This window comes from Solanum verrucosum, unplaced genomic scaffold (assembly GCF_900185275.1).
Source record: "Solanum verrucosum unplaced genomic scaffold, falcon-dt-bn FXZP01000092.1, whole genome shotgun sequence".
Lineage (NCBI taxonomy): Eukaryota > Viridiplantae > Streptophyta > Magnoliopsida > Solanales > Solanaceae > Solanum > Solanum verrucosum.
Window position 1 is genome coordinate 257132 of NW_026020351.1, and position 25693 is coordinate 282824.

General features: G+C 35.0%; 1 protein-coding gene across 2 annotated transcripts; it reads left to right on the top strand.

Moving 5' to 3' along the window:
• Positions 1-5823: 5823 nt before the first annotated feature.
• On the top strand, positions 5824-21744 carry LOC125837484 (probable LRR receptor-like serine/threonine-protein kinase At1g06840). 2 transcript variants are annotated; one of them, XM_049516586.1, is made up of 20 exons: positions 5824-5977; positions 6134-6284; positions 9234-9305; positions 13087-13158; positions 13389-13532; positions 13688-13759; positions 14693-14764; positions 15724-15798; positions 16713-16781; positions 17023-17091; positions 17234-17305; positions 17470-17556; positions 17748-17816; positions 17910-18409; positions 18911-19072; positions 19656-19939; positions 20347-20398; positions 20682-20932; positions 21019-21153; positions 21301-21744. In XM_049516586.1, the coding sequence occupies exons 1-20, from the start codon at positions 5869-5871 to the stop codon at positions 21643-21645; spliced, it is 2862 nt and encodes a 953-aa protein (XP_049372543.1). In that variant the 5' UTR covers positions 5824-5868; the 3' UTR covers positions 21646-21744. The 2 variants fall into 2 exon arrangements, with proteins under 2 accessions (XP_049372543.1, XP_049372545.1); XM_049516588.1 differs by lacking the exons at positions 5824-5977; positions 6134-6284; positions 9234-9305 and adding an exon at positions 12730-12789.
• Positions 21745-25693: the final 3949 nt, after the last annotated feature.

The window sequence follows — 25693 nt, forward strand, 5'->3', positions numbered from 1 at the left end:
CAGAGTTTTGTGGGACTTGCAGGCTACTACAAGTGATTTATTTAAAGCTTCTCTACTATTGCATCTGCTTTGGACAGATTGACTCGATAGAGCGTGAGTTTCCAGTGGTCTGATGAGTGTAAGTAGAGCTTTTGAAAGCTCAAGACCTTGTTGGCTTCAACTCCTATTTTGACTTTGCCTGAGGAGGTGATAAGCCCAAATTACACGAGGAATATGGTCTAGACTTAGGCTAATTTAAGGTTATCTACTTTCATTAAATTATTTCCGTAAAAATGGGAGATTTGTAAATAAAGCAACAGTTGATTAATTTGTAGTAACAAGTAACAAGTAATCAAAATCCATAGTTTGAAATATCAATATGAGATGAAAACTAGGGTACATGTGTTCCCCACAAGTTTTTAACGCAATAATTCCAATAATAGTAACATACAATGTTGGTAAGTTATGTATTGTCTAAGTGATTGGTCTTCCAATTAGGGAATTTCACCATGCAACTTGGTCCGTCTACGGGTGTATGCTTTACTAACCCTTACCCTTAACCACATATTAGCCTTCGCGGTAGGTAGGTCGGGCTATTAAATAGCAGATTATCACGTCTAAATCTCCTTTGTTCAATCCCTTTCTTGGTTCGGCAAGTAAGAATGAGGTGAATTCTAACATTGGCCACCGTTAAAAAGCATTTAAAATGAAAGGATTAATAATACATGCATAAAGACTATTCAAGAATTACTTAATTATTTGTTTTGCTTTGTTAATTTCTCATGGTTCCAACAACCCTGAAACAATGGGAAAGCGAAGCTTAGCATAGATTTTCATCCATAAAACAATGGGAAAGCGGAGCGAATGATCTAAGCTTTAGAGGACATGTTGAGAGCATGTGTCATCGATTTCAAGGGAAATTGGGATGATCACTTGCCATTGATAGAGTTCGCTTATAATAATAGCTACCATTCTAGTATTGGTATGGCTCTCTTTGAAGCTCTTTATGGTAGAAGGTGTAGATCTCCTATAAGGTGGTTTGAGGTGGGTAAAGTTGCCTTGATAGGAACCGAATTAATTCTTGAAGCTATGGAGAAAGTCTGGCTTATTAGAGAGAGGTTGAGAATAGCCCAAGGTCGACAAAAGTCCTATGCCGACGTTAGAAAAAAAGACTTTGAGTTTGAGATTAGTAATTGGGTCTACTTGAAAATCTCACCCATGAAGGGTGTGATGAGATTTGGTAAGAAAGGGAAGCTTAGTACCCGATACATAGGCCTGTATCAAATTTTGATACGTGTTGGTAAGGTTGCTTATGAGCTTGATTTGCCGAATGATTTGGCAACGGTGCATCCGGTGTTCCATGTCTCTATGCTTAAGAAGTGTGTCGGAGATCCGACATCCATAGTTCCCTTAGAAGGCTTGGGGGTTGATGAAAGTCTCTCTTATGAAGAGGTACCGGTTGTGATCTTATACCGGCAATTTAAGAAGTTGAGAAACAAGGAAGTTGCTTCCATGAAAGTTTTATAGAGGAATCATTTAGTTGACCGTGCTACTTGGAGGCCGAGGCCGATATGAAGTCCTGATATCCTCATATTTTTACTTCTACTCTAGCTTAAGGTAATGAGTCTCCTCGTGATTTACTCCTTGTTTGAAGTCATGTGTGTTTTAGATGTTCCCATGATTTCCTTATGTTATGCATGTTCATGAAAACTTGTGTTTTAAAAGAAAATGAGTTTATATGATTGATTTTCCTTATGTTGTAGTGCATTGAGTATGAGTTGCCTATAGACTCCATGAGATGAATTGATAAATATGTTTTAGCTATGATTTTTTTAGAACGAATTGCATATGAACTCCATGAGATTGTGTTGAGCATGCTTTTAGCTTGGAGAAGGTAGTTCCTCCTTAAACATAAATTTTTTTGAAGTTCATGCATACTGGGTCGCTAGATGTAGTTCCTACTTCCTTATGATGCATTTGAGTATGTTTAGCTTGGAGTTGATGTTTCCTCCTTGTATATGTGCATTGCATGCATGATGGGCTGGTAGAGTTAGTTTCACCCCTATTATGATGTTTCGAGAACGTCCTAGCTTGGAGTCGATAATTCCTCCTTGGTTGTATGCATTACATTGTTAGGTTAGGTTGTTAGTTCCTCTCCTAATCTTTTAGAACAAATTTGAATCTCATTTGAGGACTAATGACCCCAAGGGGGAGATATTGTAACACCCCAGATTCGAAAAAGGAAAGACTAGCAAAATGCAGAACTCCCAGGTGCCATCCACGAGGGCCAAACACTACCCATTGTTTGGGCCACGGACCGTAGGTGGGTACGTGGATTGGTCCCTCAGAAGTTCTGCAGGGTAGAACCATGATTGGACCTACGGACCGTAGGTGGGTCCACAGTCCGTGGTCCAGGGGTCCGTCAATTGGCCAAAAGTCTCTGACCACCAACCACGGTCCACCAGGACGGGCCGTGGGTCAGACCACGATCTGTCGACTAGGTTTGTCGGTTGGTAGGTCGGTGATAGTTGACAGTTAGTTTAGGGGTAGTTGGGTCTTTTCCTAATTAATTAGTTCCTATACTACGTCCTTTTACCCAAGCCTAGGACCCCTATATAAGTCATTTTAACCCTAAAACTCACCCATTCAAATCATTGTTTCCAAAACCCAAAAGAAATCCCAAAGTTCTTCTCTTAAATATTTCTCTCGCTAGAACTTGAAGAAGAAGGAAGAGTTGAAGCTAGGGTCAAGTTCAAGTCTCCATTCCTCAAGAATTTATGGGCTTTGTAATCAAGCGAGGATATCTTTTCATCCATGGATTCCTTCCATCCAATGGAGTCCCTAAGATTCCCCAATTTGAGTTAGGGTTTTCTTCCAATATTGTGAGTATTGATGAATGTTGATCCAATTGATTGGGTAATTATTGTTTATGCATGAATTGCGTAGAATACATGTTTTTAGGATGAATTTACATGTACCCATGCTTAACCCATGTTTCTAGGTTGAGATTGATGTAAATGGGTTTGATGCCATGAAAGGAGAATTTGTGGGTTTAGAGGTATTCATTTAGGATTGATAAGTTACATTAGAATTGAAGCTTATATGATGAATCATGATTAGGATTGCTTTGAGATTGAAGCTTATGAGATGATTATGATATTGAATTGCTTGAGATTGAGCATATAGAATGACTATGAGATATAGTGCTTTGAGAGTAAAACTTATGTTGTCAATTGTTGAGTATTGATGTAATTGTTGTGGAAGGGGTAGTTCCCATATGAATTGCTTATGTTATGCATGTGAAAGGCTTTCTTACATTGAATGATTCTAGATTAAAAGGATTTCTCAACTAAAACCTAGAATAAAGACTAAAATTGATGAGGCAAGAGGTGAATACCCATGACCTCTAGATGAGAAAGATATGAGGTGAATCCCCATATTCTTTAGAGGAGAGTAAGAGGCGACTACCCTTATCCCCTAATGTTGGACATGGATGCAAACTACCCATGATCCCTTATTGTGAAAGGATATGGAGGCGAATACATATGATTACTTATAGAATGATGTGGAGGAGAATACCCGTGTCATATGATGTTATGCATGGAGGTGAATACCTGTGATCCCACATGATGGACATGAAGGCAAATACCCGTGACCATGTAAGCAAGGCAAGAGGCGACAACCCATTAGCTTTTATAGAAAGACAAACGTCGTTTACCCATGTCTATAAAAGATAAGCTAATGAGATGTTATGATAGGTGATGAGCTTGGATGATGGCTAAGGTTACCTTCTATGATGAGTAAGACTAGTGGAGGATTACCCATGTCTTGGCTAAGTATTGCTTTGAGGTTACATGAGAAGTATCCCTATATGTTGATGTTATCTATTATGTGCATTGATTATGCTTATTACTTATATTGTCTAACTATTATGTGCATTGATTATGCTTATTACTTATATTGTCTAACTATTATGTTTATGTTGATGTTTATGCAAGTTATCATATTTAGTACATTCTTGTACTAACGCATACTCTTGCCTACATTTCTTATCCAAATGTAGGGTCTGGCGGTATCGACTCTCATCCCCGTGGCTAGGACCTTAGTAGAGCAAGACTCAAGATTTGTGAATACTCATAGCATTCAAGGATTTGGCCACCATTTCTCTTATGTTCTTTCATTTTATGTTTTGAACACTATTGTATGGGCTATGTCCCAAGATATTAATGTTTTAGATGGTTTGAGAAAGTGTAATAGACTTCCACTTTTTGATATAAAACTTTGATGTTGGTTGAAAAATGGTTTAAATTTTTGCTCATTTCTATTATCTTATGTTATGAAAGTTAAGTGGCTTATATGAGGCCTCTCGGGGTCTTGTATGCCATGTTACGTCTAAGGGATACCCCTGGATCATGACAAAATCCATATTGAGATTATGATTTAAAGATGTTTTTGGAAGATAGAAATTGAAGAAATCGATAAGGAATTGATAGGAGAAGCTTACCCACACGAGTTTACTCAATCAAATCTCCCAAGATTACCTCTCCTAAGCTTCGATTGAGTAAAAAATGGGAAGAATCCCCAAATTTACACTGCCAAATATGTAAAATGGGGTCTGTGAACGCGGCCCATTAAACTGCCTAGGTTCGCGAACGCAGTAAGCATGCCACCTCAATAACACGAATGCGCTAAGGGACTCGCGATCGCGAGCAGAGAACATGAGAAGCTCTAAACTAAAGTCTTCGACCAGATCCTCGGCAATCATTCGGGGTCAGAAAAAAATAAACTGGACAAGCTACCCCACTAAATTCGATATTCCTAATTCAACGGGATTGTCGAATTTCAAAAAAGGGTTAAATGACGAAATTACCCTCCCGGACATCTCTTTAAGCCTAAAGTCAACTTCTCGCCTAAACACCCAACTCTCAACCTAAGGCTTCGAAACTCTCACTAACCACCCAAACTCGACATTCTGGATGCAATGGAACTGGCGGGATCTCGATCCGATGCTCGCATATCTAAACGTTGAACAAAGTCAATTATAGCTATATAATTCCAGTCAAAAGGATTAAAATCACCAAATCACACCGATTGCATGAGGGACCACACTATCCATTCCCACAATACAAACTAAGTATGAAAACGCTAAGGGAAAGGGCAAAATTGTGATTTCACAAATAAAAACAGTTTCACAAGAAATGAGACATTACGGTTGGAGAACTAATTTAATAAAGTGTGTTAAGTTTAAAGAAACTTTTCACTACTAACTCTTTATTTTAAATGTGATAGAGCAGAGGAGTAATAGAACTTGATTTGGTGCGTATACCTAACCTATGATACAGAATATTTTATGAGCTTTTTTCTGCTCTTCAATATGCTGCTGCAGGGTTTTCCAATGTGAAATGCGTAGATACCCTCTTGACTCAACATATATTTTGCTATTTTTTTGAGTTTTTCTTTGAGTGTTTGGTATTTCATTAGTTTTGAATTAAGTAATGCTTTTTATGAATAATATTTTTTCTTCATATGATGAGACCTTTGACAGGCCTTGTTTGTGTTGTTGTCGTACAATAGATATGATTGGTGCAGAACCACCTACCGTTTAAAAAGTCAACATTGTTGAGGATGCATTAGTTGAAGGTTTCAATATTTTATTGATTCTGGTGGCTGCTGCTTTCATCAGCCATTCCATCACTACCTCCTATGGCGACCAAGTCAGCATTCCCCAATCTTCAATCTTACTTCGTTCCTCTCTCTCTTTACCAACAAACCAAAGCATTTTCCTCGTCATTTATTTATCTACTTACACTGTAGCAAGATAGAGTAATAAATAAATACAATTCAACTCTTTACTCTAATTTGTTTCTAACACTGCTCCATCTTTCTCCCATGTCTGCTTCTAAGCTTTCAATTATTCGGATCACCTTGCTTCTATGGTTTTACTGGTCTTTGCTACTATTTACCAAGGCAAATAGCCAAACTACTCATCCAGATGAAGGTAACCTTTACATAACTTTTTCTGTTGATCTTCCCAATTTATTTGTTACATGGTATTGGTACGGGGTTTCAATGCTGTAAACAGAAATACAAAGCAACTGCACTTGTTCTTACTTTTACATGACAACCATCCTAACTTTTGAAATTTGTGTCACAGTAAAAGCATTGCGTGCCATCAAGAATAGTTTGGTTGATCCAAATGGGAATCTCAGTAACTGGAGGAGAGGAGATCCATGTATCTCAAATTGGACTGGGGTTTTCTGCTACAATCAAACAAACAATGATGGTTATTTTCATGTTCGAGAACTGTAAGACCTTTATCACACTTATTGCTACTGCATCATAAGCATGGATGTTCTTAACATGCTTAATTTTTCCAACACACTTCTAAATCTATGGATTTCTCAAGAATATATCTGGTCTCTCTACTTTGGTTCTCAAATAATGTATATTCTCCTGAATTTATGCCATTTTGCCTTTATTACTTGCTTCCAAATCTGGTACTTAATTGGGTATTGGTTGTTGAATCTCTTTGTTCCTCTGGTAGTTAGTTGCTAGCTCACACTGAAAGAAGTTCACTCCCTTTAGTCAAGTAGGTAAAGTAAGCATATAAACCACTTTGCCATAGATTTAATTTGAAACAAACAAAGAAGGTGGCGGAGTAGAGAATTGTCAAAGGATTTAATCCAAAAAGTCATGACCTATCGGATCCTGACATAGCTGTAAGTACCAGATGTGATCGATATCTTCTCTGTAAACCATTCTAAATTAGTCTATTCCAACTTGCCTCATCTAATAGGTGGCATGATTTTTTAGTTCTATTTTGGATTCTACAGATATTAGTAAAGACAAGGCATCAGAACTAAACTTGGAGAATTGAAATTGATTTAGTAACAAAAAAGTAATGATTGAGGGAAAGTGAGGCCATCATGTCATGTCTCAAATTCACACTTGGATCCCAAGAAGAAACCTTTGAAGTCTATTAAAAAAAGAAGAAGAAACCTTTGAAGTTGCTTTAGACTCTTTTTCAAATAGCTGAAAGTAGAAATCATGCTAGTGAAAATCTATTGAGCATCCCACTATCTAATATCATACATTTTCTAGGATCTAAATGGGGGAGCCTGCAATTCATCCTGCTCTGTTCGTATGCACTAGGTAAATTCATGCTATGCGGGTAAACATACAAGCTCTATTCTATCTTGTACAGCTCTCACCGTATCACATGCTTGTATTTGAGAATAGGAGATTCGCTGAAGAATTGGGATAAGCCTCACCAATTGGCCTTGGTATTTACTTGATGTACCATGGACATCCAAAAATCATCAAGCACCTATTGTCCAGGATGCGACTGGGGTTTGTATTAATATATCATTACATCAAAGTTTTTGTGTGGCATAAACCAAAGATTATGGCCAACAGCGAGACTATTTATTTGACAAGTCGTTGGTTTCGTTCTTCCACAAATATGAACTTTTTAGTTCTGTTGAAAAAACAAATCAGATTCGTCTCAAAGTACATGAATTTACCTAGTCATGTATTAAGAAGTTAATGCTAAGATGCATGTATAGTTGAATTCATGATTTTGGAAAACAAAAAGTCTAGAATTAAATTAGAGATTGAGAGCCCTCCTTCCTAAATTTCCAACATCTGCTGTTAGAGCTACTTGTCCGGAGGGATCTGTAGAGAACCCGAATTCTCAAATATTTGGAAGAATGATACTTCGGGGTGAAATGAATGTGAATGAGATTAGCTACTATTGCTATGAGGATGCTGGGTTAGAGAAGCACCAACTTGAAGAAATTATTTTGGTACATGGAACTACCAATAATTCAAAAATTAAAACAACTTCCAGAGATAATTTTGATGGCAAGGAGTCAAACAAGAGTTTCAACCCTGAACAAACAATTGCTTATGGAGTAGCTGTATGATGAGAAATCTTGAGTAGAAAGGTAGTGGGTGATGTGACTTTCACGAAAATGATAGATATGAAACATGGTTGCATCTATCAAAGGATTGATGACATGATATTTGAGAAGGTTTCTTTTTATAAAACCCAAGTAAAGATGAAGATGATGACGAGGATGAATAAGATTTGCAGGATGATCAGATCATTGTAAGAGTTCTATGATCCTTGAATTCACGATTTAATTTTATGGTTGTAACTGAGGAGTCCAATTAACGATCCTTGGACACCATGATCATCGATGAACTTGCTGCCTTTGCAAGTCCATGAAGAAAAATGAAATGACCAGTAACAAGAATGAATCAAACAAGCTTTGCAAACATTGGTTTTCTTTAAGAAGAAAGATGAAAAGTGTTGCTAGCATAGAAGAAGTGGTGGACATGGACGAGGTAGAGGAAGATCATAAAATGAAGTTGAGCTTGAGATCTTGAAGAAACAAGATCAAGCTGTGGATGCCTTGCCTTTATAATCCATCAAAGATTGACGTCTTCCAAAACACTCTTTTGAGTGATGAATCCACTTTTAAAGGGGGTGTTGAAAAAATAACCTAGGTTCATCTCAAGTACATGAAATTTCCTAGTTCATGTATTTAGAAATTAATGCTAAGATATGTGTATAAATTAATTCATAACTAGGAAAACAAATCGAACTAAATTATGATAATATTAGACTAGGTACACGTTAAAAGAATACCTATTAATTCCTGGGCACTATAGCAGTTATAAGGAAGCAAGTTGAGTGAAGGAAAAAAATTTTGTTCCTCCACTTATCTTCAACAGAATTTGAGAGATTGAGAGTTGTCCTCCCTAAAATTTCCAACAAGTTCTACACACGTAAATAAATAATGATAAATGGATGTATGTACTAGCAATTTTTCAATAGTTGGACAAGGAAGCTTTGAAGTGTAGAGATTATAGTTGAGAAGCCCTCTTACCTAATAGGGTCCTAGTTGTCTAGAAGGAGCACAGAGAAGCCCTCTTACATTATAGGGTCCTAGTAGTCTAGAAGGAGCATAGACTATGAATACTTTGTGAATTTACCAACTTTTTTTGCGTAGAAAGATGACAGTCTCACATAAATTCTAATGTCTGATTTAGTTAAAAATAAATAAAAATATTAATGTCTGAAGTTTAATTGTTGACCTCAGTTGTTTTGCTTGTTATGATGTTTGTAAACATTTTAATGTAGCTTGAAACAAGTGGTGGGTGATCATTCTAGAGATTGATCACATTTCAGTAGAGTATGTTTCAATAATCTGCAATATGATGAGTCCTTGTGTTTTTCCTCTTAACAGGCAATTACTGGATATGGATCTGTCAGGAAATTTATCACCGGAGCTTGGTCACTTATCTTACATGAAAATATTGTAAGTTTGGATATTTAACAAATGCTATTCTCTTCTAAATATTTTCTGCTTTGCAATTTTTTCCCACTAATAGCTTCTATTAAAATCCTAGTAGGAATAAGAATAGTATATAGAATCCTATTTAGAATAGGAATAAGAATCCTAGTTGGAAAAGGAGTCTTATGTAGTGTCTATAAATAGGGCCTCAATGTAATAATGTGGACACACAATTTGATAATATTTTTTTCTCTAATATTTCTCATATGGTATCAGAGCATTAGTGAGTAACTTGATTAGGCTCACTGTGCGTCAATTTCCGATGAGTGTCAATCATGGTATCAGAACATTAGTGAGAAACTCAACCAGGTCACTGTGCGTCAATTTTTGATGATTGTCGGGGCTGATACGCATTCGTCTATTTCTATCAGTGTTCTGCTTCTCTTTTCCAGTAGGGTCGTGCCATCATTCTGACCCTACCCATATAATTTTTTTCTTTTCTTCTCATATTTTGACCACTTTTCGGTCGTTAAATTTAATAATTGGGTGACCTCTGTCAATTTTCCGGCAAGATCTGTCAAGACCCCTTTCGATTTTTTCTCTAGCAGTTCAATACAAAATTTGTAAACGTTCATCACTGATTTCGATTTAGTCCTATGATTAAGTCAGAACCCTTAATGAGGAGATAAGATAATCAAACATCATTGTCCAAGAAGAATCGACGAGGGGGAGGTCGCTTTGGAAGATCTCGACTTAGGTGTAGTTATTGTAAGAGGCTTGGACACACTCATGACATATGTTATTCTGGACCTAAGTGTAGTTATTGTGATAGGCTTGGACACACTCATGAAACATCCTATTCTTTGCATAGTCAACCACCCAAAATATGCATGTAGTTCGATCTAACGTCATAGGTAATAAACGGGTTTATTTATCTCAAGAGGAATATAATGAGTATCTTCAATATCAAGCAAGTAAGTAGATACCTTTACCAGTAGCCTCAACTGCACAGTCTCCTACTTTTGGATCATGGATTGTGGACTCTGGCGCTTCTAATCATGTTTCTGGTGATAAATCACTTCTTTCAAATATGGTTTACTCGCAGTCGGTAACCAAACCAAAGCAAAATGAATTGGACAAGCTAATCCCCTATCCTCTGTCACTTTAAAGTCCGTTCTTTATGTCCCTGGTTATCCTTTCAATCTTGCATTAGTCAGTCATTTGACTCGTGCCCTAAATTGTGGCATACTATTTCTTGAGGACTCATTTGTCAAGCATTACCGTAGTACGGAACAAACAATTGGTGTAGGATATGAATCACAAGGTTTACTACCTTATCTCGTCTAACTCATGCATAGCATGTCCAATTACAATTCTCCTGACATAATTCACAAACGTATGGGACATCCTAGTTTGTTCAAGCTACAAAAGATGGTGCCTATTTTGTTCCGTTTATCCACATTAGATAGTGAGTCATGCCAACGTGGGAAACACACTTGAACAACCTTTCAATGTAGTGTTGAGAGTTGTGCAAAGTCTATATTTTCCTTAGTTGACTCTGATATTTGGGGTCTTAGTAGAGTCAGTTCGCCCATAGGTTTCGCTACTATTCAAGATCTATATGGATTTTCTTGATGAAAGATCACTCTGAATTATTTCCTATATTCTAGAGTTATTGTGCTGAAATACAAAATCAATTTGGTGTCTATTCGTACCTTTTGTAGTGATAATTCCTTAGAATATATGTCCTCCCAATTTCAACAATTTATGACTGATCAAGCAATTATTTATCTGACTTCTTGTCCATACAGTCAACAAAATGGAGTAGCAGAGAGAAAGAATAGGCACCTTATTGATACTGCTCGCACTCTTCTCATTCAATCCCATGTTCCACTGTGTTTTTGGGGCGATGTAGTTCTCGCATCTTGCTATTTAATTAATCAGATGCCCTCATCTTCCATTCATAATCAAATTCCTTATTCAATATTGTTTCCTCAGTCACCTCTCTACTCTATCCTCCCTCGTGTCTTTGGGAGCACATGTTTTGTTCACAACTTAGCCCAAGAATTAGCCTCTCGTGCTCTCAAATGTGTTTTCTTGGTTACACTTGAGTTCAAAATAAGTGTTGTTGCTATTTACCTGATCTTCGTCGCAACTTTATGTTTGTTGATGTTACTTTCTTTGAATTTTAACCTTACTATTCTTTTTTTGATCGTCCTAATATATCTAAAGTCTTACCCATACCTTAAGTCTTACCTGTACCGACTTTAAAGGACTCTACTATTACTTCTACATCTCTCATGTCCATACCTCAACTTTTACCTGTACCAACTTTTGAAGACTCTATGATTACTTCTATGTCTCCAGTTTTAGTGCCACCACTCATAACTTATCATCGTCGTCCGCATCCAACATTAGTCATAGATGATTCATATTATGCGTCGGACCTTGTTCCTATTGCAGGCTTGCCTCCTCCTAGCCAACCAATTGCACTTCAAAAGAGTATATGTTCCACTTGTAATGCTAACCCGCATTATACTTTCTTGAATTATCATCATCTATCGTCATCTTATCATGCCTTCGTATCATCTTTATCCTCTATTCGCATCCCTAACTTTCTCATCCAGGGGGAGGCATCTATGATTGATGAAATGTTTATTTTACATATGGTACTTGAGAGCTTGTTTCCCTTCATGTAGGTAAATCTACTGTTGGTTATCGTTTAGTTTATGTAATCAAAGTTGGTCCAGATGATCAGGTTGATCAGCTTAAGGCTCGCCTTGTTGCCAAAGGGTATACTCAAATATTTGGGCTAGATTATGGTGACACTTTCTATCCTGTGGCTAAAATAGCATATGTCCGTCTTTTTCTATCCATGGTTGCAGTTCTTCATTGGACTCTTCATTAGTTAGACATTAGGAATGCTTTTTACACGATGATCTTGAAGAAGAAGTCTATATGGAGCAACCACCTGGTTTTGTTGCTTGGGGGAGTCAAGCCTTGGATGTCGATTGCACGGGTCATTCTAGGTCAGTCTATGGTCTGAAACAGTCTCCTCAAGCCTAATTTGGTAAGTTCAACACAATAATTCAGGAGTTCAACATAACTCGTGGTGGAGCTGATTACTTTGTGTTTTATCGACATTCTGCACCAAATCTGTATATTTGTTTAGTGGTATATGTTGATGATATCATTATCAGTGGCAATGATTAAGAAGGTGTCACTAATTTGAAACATCTTTTTCAACATTTCCGGACTAAAGATCTTTGCATCGCAGACTGAAGTATTTTCTAGGTATTGAGGTTGCTCGGTCTAAATCATGTATTGTTATTTCTCAACGGAAATATGCCTTAGACATTCTTGAGGAGACAAGAATGATGGGATGTAGACTCATTGACACTCCTATGGATCCGAATGCTAAACTCTTGCCAAGACAGGTCGAGCCACTCAGATATCTTCACCAAGTCCCTCACTGATCCTCGTATTAATTACATCTGTAACAAACTAGGTACATATGACTTGTATGCAGAGGGGAGTGTTAGAATCCTAGTAGGAATATGATTAGTATATAGAATCCTATTTAGTGTTATCAAAGAATCCTATTTAGAATAAGAATAAGAATAAGAATAGGAATAGGAATAGGAATCCTAGTTGGAAAAGGAGTCTAATGTAGTGTGTATAAATAGGGTCTCAATGTAATAATGTAGACACACAATTCAATAATATTTTTTTCTCTAATATTTCTCACAGCTTCTTTACATTGTAATTTTTCTGCTAACTTTTTTTTTCCATTTGTCCTAAAAAGGGATGTAATGTGGAATGCAATTAGCGGGACAATCCCAAAGGAGATAGGAAATATCAAAACACTTGAATTATTGTAAGTTAAACTTGTTTTTCCCATTCCCTTCTTTTTACTGATATTATGACTTCCTTCAGATTGTTCACTCTTTTCTTGTGGTTTTACTCATGGGGAATGAGCGAATATCTGTGGATGTTTGGATAATTCCCATGTGTACTTATTCAGGAAATATTACATCTTGCTTGCTACCTAATAATTTTCTCTGGTTGTTACTTATATATTTTTAATTTTTTTTTTTATGGTTTCAGACTTCTGAATGGAAATGAATTGACGGGTTTTTTGCCTGAAGAGCTTGGTTATCTTCCCAACTTGAACAGGATACAAATTGATCAAAACCACATATCAGGACCCTTACCTGTATCATTTGCAAATTTGGAAAAAACAGCACATTTGTAAGAGATTTCTTGAGATGGATGATTACTAATTTCCTTACAGCCCGACACCAGTTTTTTGGTTATTTGATGCCACATACATCGTTAACATCAGAATTTTCATTTCTTATTTACTGATATGTATTTTCCATATGTGATTTTTGTTTTTCTGTCAGCCACATGAATAACAATTCGATAAGTGGACAAATTCCACCGGAGCTATCTAAACTTCCAAACCTACTTCACTTGTAAGTGACAATATGATTCTTTGACGGTATTACTGCCTGCACAGTCCTTCAGGTGGTGTGAACTATGATGTTTCGCAAGACTTAAGTAGAAATGTTGCTTTTATGAATGATGCATTTGGAGTCCTTTCCGATCAGGAAAAATAAAAGGATTCCCTTGTTTCTCATCAGTGGTGGTGGAGAGTATTATTACTGGGTTCAACTGAAAGCCAGCGTTCTTGACACAGAATATGGATAGATATGTAAACAATCATTAAATTTTCAATCAACATTTAGATTTTGAGCCCATAATTTTAGTAGTGTAAGGGGCTCACTGCTAAGAACATAAAGGTTGAACCCATAAAATTAAAATCCTGGATCCGCCTCTGTCTCTCATGGCTTACTCTTTGTTTGTTCAAGGAATAGGTGGGTACTGAAATGATTATATCTATCTCTTCTTACTATTTGCAAGCAACTATGCTTTCTTTCTTTTTGACGAATTAAAACACCCATACACTCTTACTGATTGACTTCTTTTATGTTATCACCAAAGAAGTATGTCGATGTATCAAAATTCATTTGATAAATACAACATGAGACTGAGACCAAAAAGATTAAGCAGAAAATTTAGCTGGAATTAAACCATCTCATTAATATCAATTGTTGCACACTATATTGTATATAGAAATGAATTTTTCTGGATAGACTAGATAAAGATGACTTGTTAACCTTAGAATGTAGTGTGGTTTTGATCTATATAAAAAAAAAAGATTCGCCTGGTGCACTAAGCTCCTGCTATATGTGAGCTCCCCGAAGGGCCTGACCACATCGGGTCTATTCTACACAACCTTACTTTGCAGTTCTCGTGTGTTTTTGATCTATTAATTTTGATGAATATTATTTAGAGGTGTGTTATGCATTATAAAGTACTTATCACCCTTTCCCTTCATTTTCCAGGCTTCTTGATAATAACAACTTATCGGGTTACCTTCCACCAGAGCTTGCTCAAATCCCAAATTTGCGCATACTGTATGCTATCTTTCTTTGCTATGTATATACTACTTTTTTGATTACTGATATTAGAATATCTTTTCATTGGCGATAACTTTGGAGTCGAAGTACTTTTATCTTGATTGTGGAAGAGGTTTCCCTCATGATGAGTTTGGGAAAGGTGACATAAATTGAAATTCTGTTGCAGACATAGAAAGGAGACAAGGCAGTTGCAACAAGTTACGAAATCGTCAAACATATCCTTAGTTCAAGCTATGTTTGTTGTAGTAACTATTGATTACGAAGTGTGACACTCAGCATATAAGACTATTCTTGATGTACACAGATGGCAATATTATGTTCGAAGTATCAATACAGGATCTCTCAGATGTAGCTTTTTGATCTTTGGTAAAGCAATATTTGGTAAAGTAAAAAAGAAATAATAATCATGAGTTGCCACTGGAATAATATGCTGAATGCAATAGAAAAGCTTCATGACCTGTCATTGCTGTGAAGACCACTAGTATCCCTTAAGCCAATCAAAAGATTTTATGGTACTATCAAAAGATGAAAACATTTTTATTATTGCTAAGAGGCTTTATTTATCAAGGGAATAGTTGAGAACTGTTTCTTTCGGGGATAAAATATTAGAGCTCATAATGAATAAAAGATTAGCAACAGTATGAAACTGAATCAATTTTCTGGACATAGTTATCACCTATAAGATTTTTCTGTAGATAAGAAATGTCATGTTGTGTATAGTTATTTCTGATTTAAATATCAACAGGGACCATATTTTTAGTTGACTTTTGACATTAAAGGGTTTCAGCTCATAAAATGGACTAAACCTTTGTAGGAGATGTCTATGTACACATCTGTTTTCGTTTATTCTTTCTGAGAAGTTCTTTTACTGTCTCAATTTTTGTTCTTTTTTCTATAACTACCTTTTATTCTGTAAGCATAAATGTCTCATATTTGATTTTACTCTTGTTTTATAGTCAACTTGATAATAACAACTTTGAAGGAAGTCACATTCCTGATTCATACGGGAACATGTCACGTTTGTTGAAACTGTAAGTCCATTAAAATCTCTTGTTTATGCTGAGTTGGAATTTATGGCATGAGGATAGAAATTATTTACGTCCAGGGGGGGCATGAACCATAACTTCAAAAGATTTTGTGTCACTGCTCTTCTATAATCTTCCTGTGAATAGGCATAACAGTTTTAACACTTATCAATCAACATTAGTTATCTTGAGTTTTTATATGTACTATGGGTTCTGAGACTGAATTGGGTGCATACGCATGTACATATAGAATCTTTGATGGTTAGAACTCCTATTTAACTTATTATAGAATTGGTAGCATAAATGAATGATAAAACACATTATCCTCAAATAATAGAAGTAATGCAGTATATAACCTATAATTTCAAGTTAATTGTGTCATTAGAACAATCATTCAAAGTTGATTGCGATTTCCTGTTGGAGATTCTTCCAATGGTGATTCGCCTTGTTACTATTTGGCAACAAGGAATAGCCATTATTTGTAGCAACCAGTGGAATAACATTGAAGTTACCAATCAAAGGAAATAAAAAGGGGACTAAAGAACAGGATGAGAAAACTATGAATGAGCTGGAAGAAATGATGAGTTCATCCTAACCTCAAATAGTAGTTAAAAGTAACAGGAAGCAAATACTATAAGAGATAATTTAATCACCTGTTACCTGTAAAGCTTGTTTATATCAAGTAAGAGCTTTTAGAATAGAGGTTCTGGAACCACTGAATGTTTTTACAATTTCAGTAGCTTATATGTTTGCTTCTTCCAGATTGTAAGCAAGTATTTTTGCTTTTTATGCTTCATTTTTTCAAAGTAGTAATAAATTCATCTGTTTCAAGAAAGTATTACAAACCTTGTATTGTAATTAGTACGCTTTTTTGAGAGCTTATAATGATTTAAAGTGATTCTGCTTTTTCATTCTTCCAGGAGCCTGAGGAACTGTAGCTTACAGGGACCAGTTCCAAATCTGGGCAACATACCTAACCTTACTTACATGTAAGAATATATCCAAGGTTCATGCATACTATAAGGACATTTATACACTTCTTTATATTACAATTCTGTTTCCATGGAGAAGTCAAATGTTAATAATCAGGATTCACTTGAGGGAACACAGATTATTAGCTTTAGGCTCACAGCGACATCACTTAAGATCAATATTCAACATAATTACCCTTTTTGGTTAATAGTTGCATTTGCAACATGCATATTCTAATTAATTATTTTCATATTTCAGAGATCTCAGCCTTAACCAACTAAGTGGGTCCATTCCATCGAACAAGCTTAGTGACAATATGACGACAATGTAAGAGCTTGATACAATTTTTCTGTAAGCTTTATTATGAGTTATTATTATCTACTACTACTTGCTAAAGTGATATTGTCAGGTCCATCATACTGTTTATCTGATATTTTCTGAAGCAATATCTTACTTCTGATTGTGGCAGTGATCTGTCATACAACAACCTCAACGGAACTGTTCCTTCAAACTTTTCAAGCCTTCCTCATTTGCAGAAACTGTGAGCATTATTTCCTCTGCTCTTTATCATTTTTGTTACTATATTTTTTTTGTTACTCTAGAGACACGACTTTTATTAAATAGTTTTGTCAGTCGTTTACCACTCAACAACATAAATAGTTCGCTACAATTATCCATTAATTCATTAATTTTTTGTGCTGCCAGGTCGCTAGAAAACAATTCATTAAGCGGTTCTGTTCCATCCATAATTTGGCAAAATAGGACACTCAACGCTACGGAGACACTTATCTTGTAAGGACTGAAATTTTGAGAGATCCAGATTTGCTTCTAAATTTATCATGAAAAAAAGATTTGTTACCATAAGGCCATCTTTGTTATTGCTATCCTATGTGTTAGTTTTTCCTAGCTGTCTAGTCCTTGATAATTCCATACTTTGAGATCAATATGACTGTAGTTGAGATGTATCTGCTGCAATATTGCAGGGATTTGCGGAACAATAAGCTTTTGAATATCTCAGGAACTCTGGTTATCCCACAAAATGTCACTGTTAGGTTTGTTTTTTTTTGTATAATCATCATCTCAATAATTCCTCTTTGTTTAAAGATACAATGTGAACATTTTACATTCCCATTTTATTGTTCTAGTCTTCAAGGAAATCCATTCTGTTCAAATTCTATCCTACTCAACTTTTGCGGACCTTACAATGGAGATGCTGGTGGTACCTTGCAATTAGCAAACAACACTGATTGTCCTCCTTTGGCGTGTCCTCCCCCCTATGAATATGCCCTGCCATATCCTACTTGCTTTTGTGCTCTACCGCTGCTTATAGGATACAGGCTGAAGAGTCCTGGATTTCGGGATTTTCGATCATACGTGGATCAGTTTAAGTGGTATATCACGATTGGTCTTAAACTGAATATATCTCAATTACACCTTAACACATTTTCATTGGAAGCTGGTCCTCGGGTGAAGATGTACTTGAGGATTTTCCCCATCTTTGATGATAACAACAGCTCTAGTTTGTTCAATAAAAGTGAGGTCCTAAGACTCCGTAGCATGTTCACTGGATGGCTGATTCCTGATAATGATCTTTTTGGACCTTATGAACTTCTCAATTTCACCCTACTTGCAGATTATCGAGAATGTACGTATGCCTCCTTAATTAAACATAGTCTTCCAAGGAGTACTCATTGAAGAGGAATTTATCCCTCCACATCTTGATTGATTTACTTTCTCAGATATGTATCTGATTTCGTTTCTCTATGATTTACTCTTAGCTGACACTACTCTGCTCGAGTGAACTTTTAAGAAATCTTTAGCATGACCTAATCTGTTCTCTTCCTTTTGTCAGTAAAAGATCATGATATATAGTGAACTTGACTATGTGATTAACTTATTTTGATGATAAAATATTTTTGTATATCTCTTACTTCTTCTTGTACTTTTGTTTTTGTTGGTGTGTGATTTTCCTTTGCTGATGACTTAATCATTGGGCCATATTGAATTTGGTGACTTACCAATCCTTTGTGCAATTATAAAACACAAGAATAGATACCATATCATATCATATTATCGAAGCATTTAACGGGGTGAAGCCTAGCTATTTGTGTCCTTGTGATATATAGTGTTTATTGTTCTTTTGCAGTCATCCCCCTTCCCTCATCATCTGGTATTAGCAAGGGAGCTCTTGCAGGCATCATATTAGGGGTAATTGCTGGTGCGGTCACAATATCGGCATTTGTATCACTTTTCATACTGAGATTGCATATGAAGAAGCACCACCGTGCCAGTTCAAAACGCAGCCTATGTGAGTATACTACAGTTACTGATCTTGAAGTTTGTGTTGCTTTCTGCGATTGTAGCATTTTGAATCATTGTAGACTATACATTCTCATACGTCTTTATTACTTGGATTAACTTTTACCTAGATACAGCAATCATGAAACTGAAAGAGACAATTGAATATTATATGTTTGTATAGAATGATGAAAATACAATGACATCAAATTAGATGTAGAACGATGGAATAGTCTCCATTTGAAAATACTGCAATTTCAAAGAGCATGATAATGAGTGTGTTATCTCTGCAAAGAAATATTAGATGTAAGAATCCAGCTAGAGTTTTCATTTGGAAGTATCCCTGAAAACAATATATTCTCTCTCATCTAAAAAGTTGTCTAGTTCATGAGCTTACTGATCAACAGCATAATCATCTCTTGTTCGTGTATCGTATCTTGCGTATCAATTAGTTCACATTTGAATAACACATTGCTTTTAGGCCTGCATGTTATGTTAACCTCAATCTCAACTCTGATGCCATGAAGGTGGTGATTATGATATAGATATATTGTCTCAAACTAAAGTTGTAAGCCCGTGTCTTTGCATTGCAGTGTCGAAAATCTCTGTCAAAATTGATGGTGTTAAGGAGTTCTATTTTGAAGAATTGACACTGGCGACCAAAAATTTTGACAACTCCAACATTGTTGGTCAAGGAGGGTATGGAAAAGTTTATCAAGGTACTTTAGCTGATGGGACAGCTGTAGCCATTAAACGAGCTCAAGAGGGATCGTTACAGGGCCTAAAGGAGTTTCTTACAGAAATTGAACTATTATCTAGGCTACATCACCGAAACCTTGTGTCTTTGCTTGGATATTGTGGTGAAGAAGGAGAACAGGTACCTTATTACTTCATCATGAACAAAAATCAAATGGAGCAGTATGCTCAATTTTGTAATACCAAAATATTTGTTTTTTTTTTAAATGCTGGAAGGAAAAAAAGGAATATATGATCTTTCTTATACCTTAAAATGGATCCTACACACATGTGCACTCACATGCTTAAAGATTAGCAAAGGAATACAGATCCAAGAGAAGATTTTTTGCTAGCAGATAATTGGACTACTTTTTCTTTTTCTTCCAACAATTGCTGGACTACTTTAATATTGTGATTACTGATATTATTTCGCCTCTGGCCGATTATAGGTCTTTTTCTTTTCCGTGTTCTTTCTACATACACACGTGCCTTTCTCTCTTTTCAATTCCTAAATTAGAACATTTTGTCAATTTTGTGTTTTACCTGCAGATGCTGGTTTACGAGTTTATGCCTAATGGTACTCTGAGAGACCACCTATCTGGTAAATAACTATATAATTCACATTGTTCTTGCCTCCATTTATTTGTGCAAATCTTTTCCTTCTAGCACTTCATTTTGATAAGGAAAACATTTAAGCACGCAAACGATTAACTAATCGACAACATCTAGCCTTGCCCCCAACCAAATCCCTTCCAATGAAAATTGTAGAAAATCAATCTTTCTGCTGGTTAGTCTTAGGGGATTGCTTTGGGGGGAGCACTAGCAGAAATCAAGTGTTTGACCATATCATATGGGATTTAATGAGTTGACTTGTGGTGTGTCAGGTAAATGTAAAGAACCTCTAAGTTTTGCTATGCGATTGAAAGCTGCCTTAGGTTCAGCTAAGGGCATACTCTACTTGCACACGGAGGCTGATCCTCCCATATTCCATCGAGATATCAAGGCAAGCAATATATTGCTAGACTCTAAGTTTATTGCAAAGGTGGCTGACTTTGGACTTTCACGGCTCGCTCCAGTTCCAGATCTTGAAGGGACTCTGCCTGCTCATGTATCAACAGTTGTTAAGGGCACTCCGGTGAGCATTGATTGTTCAAGGAAGTGGATATTTTGACCAAAATATTTGTGATCCTACCTTGTGACTCTAATGCTTGTTCTCTGTAGGGATACCTTGACCCAGAGTATTTCCTAACTCATAAATTGACTGACAAGAGTGACGTTTACAGCCTTGGTGTTGTATTCCTTGAGCTTCTCACCGGAATGCAGCCAATTTCACACGGCAAGAACATTGTTAGGGAGGTACTGTCTTGGTAGAAAATATTGTCTTATCGCTGTCATCTACACATAATTAAGTGTTAAAACATAAGGGATTTGAGTAATAATATCAAGGTTTTTGGTCTCCATTAGATATAATTGAATCCGTGTTGTATGGATATATATGTACAGGTGAACCTTGCGTATCGTTCTGGTATGATATTCAATGTGATTGATGATCGGATGGGATCTTATCCTTCGGAATGTGTAGAGAAATTCATAAATCTGGCTCTGAAATGTTGCCAAGAAGAGACAGAAGGTCGGCCATCGATGGTAGAAGTGGTTCGAGAACTGGAAAACATACGGGTGATGATGCCTGAATCTGACTCTATAATTAGAGATTCCGTGGTCACGGATAGTGAAAAGGATAGCAGAACCCCATCTTCAACCTCAGCTATGAAATATCCTTTTGTTTCAGCTGATGTATCTGGTAGTGACCTTGTCAGTGGAGTTGTTCCCTCCATTCATCCTAGGTGATAGATATTTCACCCTCTTCTCCTATGTACAGTCAATTATATCTGCAAATATTTTGTCTATATTTCTAACACTTGTAACATATATATCTTATCCAATATATAGTTAATGTGAATGATTTTTGTGCTAAAATATTAATATTGAACAAGATAGTTATGCTTTCTTTCTTTCTAATCTTTACAAAAAGTGTGTTAAAGGCCTCTAAAAAATATATTTAGTGTCAATTACAATATTATTGTTAATTAATTACTGCTAAAGATTATTTTTAGTGTAACAAGTAATGATGATTTATGGTAAAAATTGTAAAGTATGTACAGAACACTAGAAATTGCACAATAGTACGTAAGTGAATTTAGAATATATATATATATATATTTATTTTTTTTTTATTTTTTTTTATTTTTTTTGAAAGAATAGATTCCAGGGCTATGGATTACGTATCAATTCAGATAAGTTATTCACTTAAATTGACTACTTAGATGATTTGGTTTATTAATCAAGAGTTAAACTCATGAAAGGTTTCGGGTTCTTACTCTCCTAATAAAGTCATCTAACACCTATATTCCTATGGAGTTAGAATTAACCAGAATGCAAGAATAATTCTTGTATCAAGACTAAGCAAGAATGATAGGTATATATTCTTATTCTAATTACAAGTTCATTCTCGAGGCCTAGATTCAAAGAACTTGCGTTAGTTGATTCAGTTTCAATCAAATTCCTTTTTCCAAGTTCAATTCTGGACGATTGATAGTATTTCAGTGTTAGCAAGACAATGAAATAAATAAGCACGATAAAAGAATAAAGAAGCCAACATCTATATCTATATCTATCTATCTATCTATTATTTTATACTACCTTAAAAGCATGAACTCCCAAACTTGAATGTTGAATTACTATAATACCCCCAATTAAAAGTACTCAATTAATTATATTTATGAATTTAATTATATTAAAAGTAGATACCTTTTCACATTAAAGGGTTGTGCCTTTTCCGAAGGGTTGTGATTTTTTTGATGGGTTGTGACATTTTCGATGAGTTGTGATATTTCCGAAGGGTTGTGATTTTTCCAAAGGGTTGTGACTTTTCTAAAAGGTTGGGCCTTTTCCGATGAGTTGTGACTTTTTCAAAAGGTTGTGCCTTTTCCCATGAGCAATGAGTTTTTCGAAATGTTGTAACTTTTCTGATAAGGCACAATTAGGACCTATTCATACTACTATTTGTTAGCTATAAATAGAGGGGTTTCCTCTCACTTTTAAACTACGATTTTTGTTAAAGTTTTCTACTCTTCTTCTTCTTAAAAATCTCAAGGGGATCAAGTTCAAAATTCAACGAAATTCAAGGTACCACATAAGAAAGAATTGGTGAACAAATTGTAGCAAATCATTCATCAATCCACACTTGTACTTTTCTTACGATTTTCACGAGTTAACATTGACGAAATATTGTGAGAAAGACAATAATAATAAACAAATATGAAAAAGGTCACATGATTTTAGTAAGATATTCTTCTTTGTTATTTCATTTTTTATTCTTTTACCCTCAAACGAAGGAGTTTCTTTCTAATTTTACTAAAACAACATGCATCAACGTAGTCCATTAAATTATTAGTTTTGATGTTAAATCCACTATTTCAAAAATAGATTTTCACTATTAATAGATTTGTAAGTAAAATGAACGGATAATGTAAAGTGTTGATGACAGGATATTTTAATCAAATGGAACACTACAGTGAATATAGCATGAACATATATTTTCGTCTTCCTTCTTCATTGGCTATGTATTGTTTCATATTTTTTTTTCTTTTTTATATTTATATTGAGTATGAAATTTTTTTATTATGAATTTCGTGTTATTTTGTGTTCATTTTAATTTGAGAAAATGTTATGTCACAAGATACACTCCTTGCTAGTTATATAAAAATAGATAAGAAAATAGTGATTGATCATAAAATACTCTTGTACCAAAAAATTTAATATTTTATATCACGATAAAACTTCTATAAGATACTAGATACTTTCATAAGAAAACAACTATATCATATGGTATGCAACAGAAAAAAGGATAAGACTACACTTCTTCAACGATAAGGTAGACACATAAAAAAAAAATAATATTTTTTACCAAAGGTGATGTTGCTCATATATTAAAATTAAATTATGCTACATATATATATATATATATATATAAAACAAAATATTGGTCAAGCTAAATATTTGACACACACTCAAACCTTTATTTAACCATCATTCGTTATAACAACAAAGTACCCTTTTATTTGTAAAATGACCTCTCTAAGATAGTCTTACTCAAATATTAATTGAGTACTTATATTTTGTAAAAAGATAGATTACGTATAAAGATAAAATATCAAAATATTTATAGTAATCCTTACTAGTACATGCACATACTAAATTTCAAGTATGAATATTTATGAGAAAAATTGTACTTAAATGGTGTCCATCATTTATGTTCATAACCTCAAGAGGAAAGGCTATTGGTGACATTTTTTATTGATATTTTTTTTTTGTTGGTTAGATTGTTTACAAAATTGAGTGAAGTAAAAACAATACTTCTAAAGAAATGTCACTTTCTCTCCATATTTAACTTTAAATGTATTTTGAAATGTTTCAATGATATATGGTCATTTTGATCTCAAAATACAAGTAACTCTATGACAATCTGTATTAATCATTTAAAAGCATTTGTCCTATGTTCTATCAATATAATTATTTACTAAAAACTTTAATTTAGTAATATTAACTCTATTTTACGACATTGAATACTGTATATATGATGCACACGTGAACGCACGTGCCGTAAAACTAGTAATAATTAAAAAAACATGTCAATTCAAAATTCACTACAACATCGTTTGACTCCCAATTCCCATAGCCCTACAATAAGGAAAACTACCCACACATAATCATGGCAATAATCATATGGCTGTTAAAAATTTAAAAGTTGCAAAGAGAAAATGAAGGTAATAAAAATTCGGTGAATTCTGTTGCTTGAACGCCATAATCGCGCTCCTTAGCTCCAAAAAATCAAACTCCACATAAGAAATTAGGTTAAAGACCTTTTATATAGTAGGTGCTTTTACAACAAAAATATCCTTTTTCATAAAGCTAAATTTTACAATTTGAGCAATTGGGCCACTGCAACATGCCCCAAATGCCTTGGACAAAACTCGACTCCTAGAAACATGGCATAATACATAAATAGGAGCTTTAACTTCACTTCAAATTTTAACTTTGACCTTAATTAAACTTCCAAAGTGCACAAAGGGGCACTTTAACTATCCAACTCTTAAATAAAAAAAATATTTGAATCCTATCTAGCAAAACACGTGCTGTGCACTCAATTTGCGCGCGTCAGAAGTAAATTTTGAGGTCCACAACGGTAAAAAATATGTTGAAATGACAAATATATATATATATATATATATATATATATATATATATATTCTAATCAAAATCCCATTTTTTCCCTCTTCTTTCAAATTAATCCCTTTTCTCTCTTTATCACGGTTTCTGCTCGTTTTTTAGTGCAAATGGCTTCAAAATTTTTTGTCATTGTGGAAAAAGAACTTTGATGAAGATTTCTAGGTTTGCAAACAATCCATGTCATTGGATTCTTGGATGTGTAGATTTTTTGGTCAGCAAACAATTCAAATTGTTAGTTCAAAAGGACAAAATTAAACATATCTGGACTAAATTGAGGAAGATGAATAGATAAACATCAGAGTATATGAACTTTTAGCACAAATCTTGAATGATTTTTCCCTTGATTCACGATTTTTGTTGTAAATCGCCAGCTAGGGTTTCACAATTTTGAGAAAGAAACGGGGTAAAACGGAAGAGTCTTTCACCCAATACCATATATCAATTTGAATAATAATTTAGTTTTTTTTTTCATTCTAATATCTATGTGTAAAATTTTAAATGAGTTGGTAGCCATTGAGTGACTAACTAATCCACGTTGGAGAGTCTGCATTTTATGCGTTTGGGCTATAATATTCGAGTGTTTTTTATTTAACAGTTGGATAGTTAA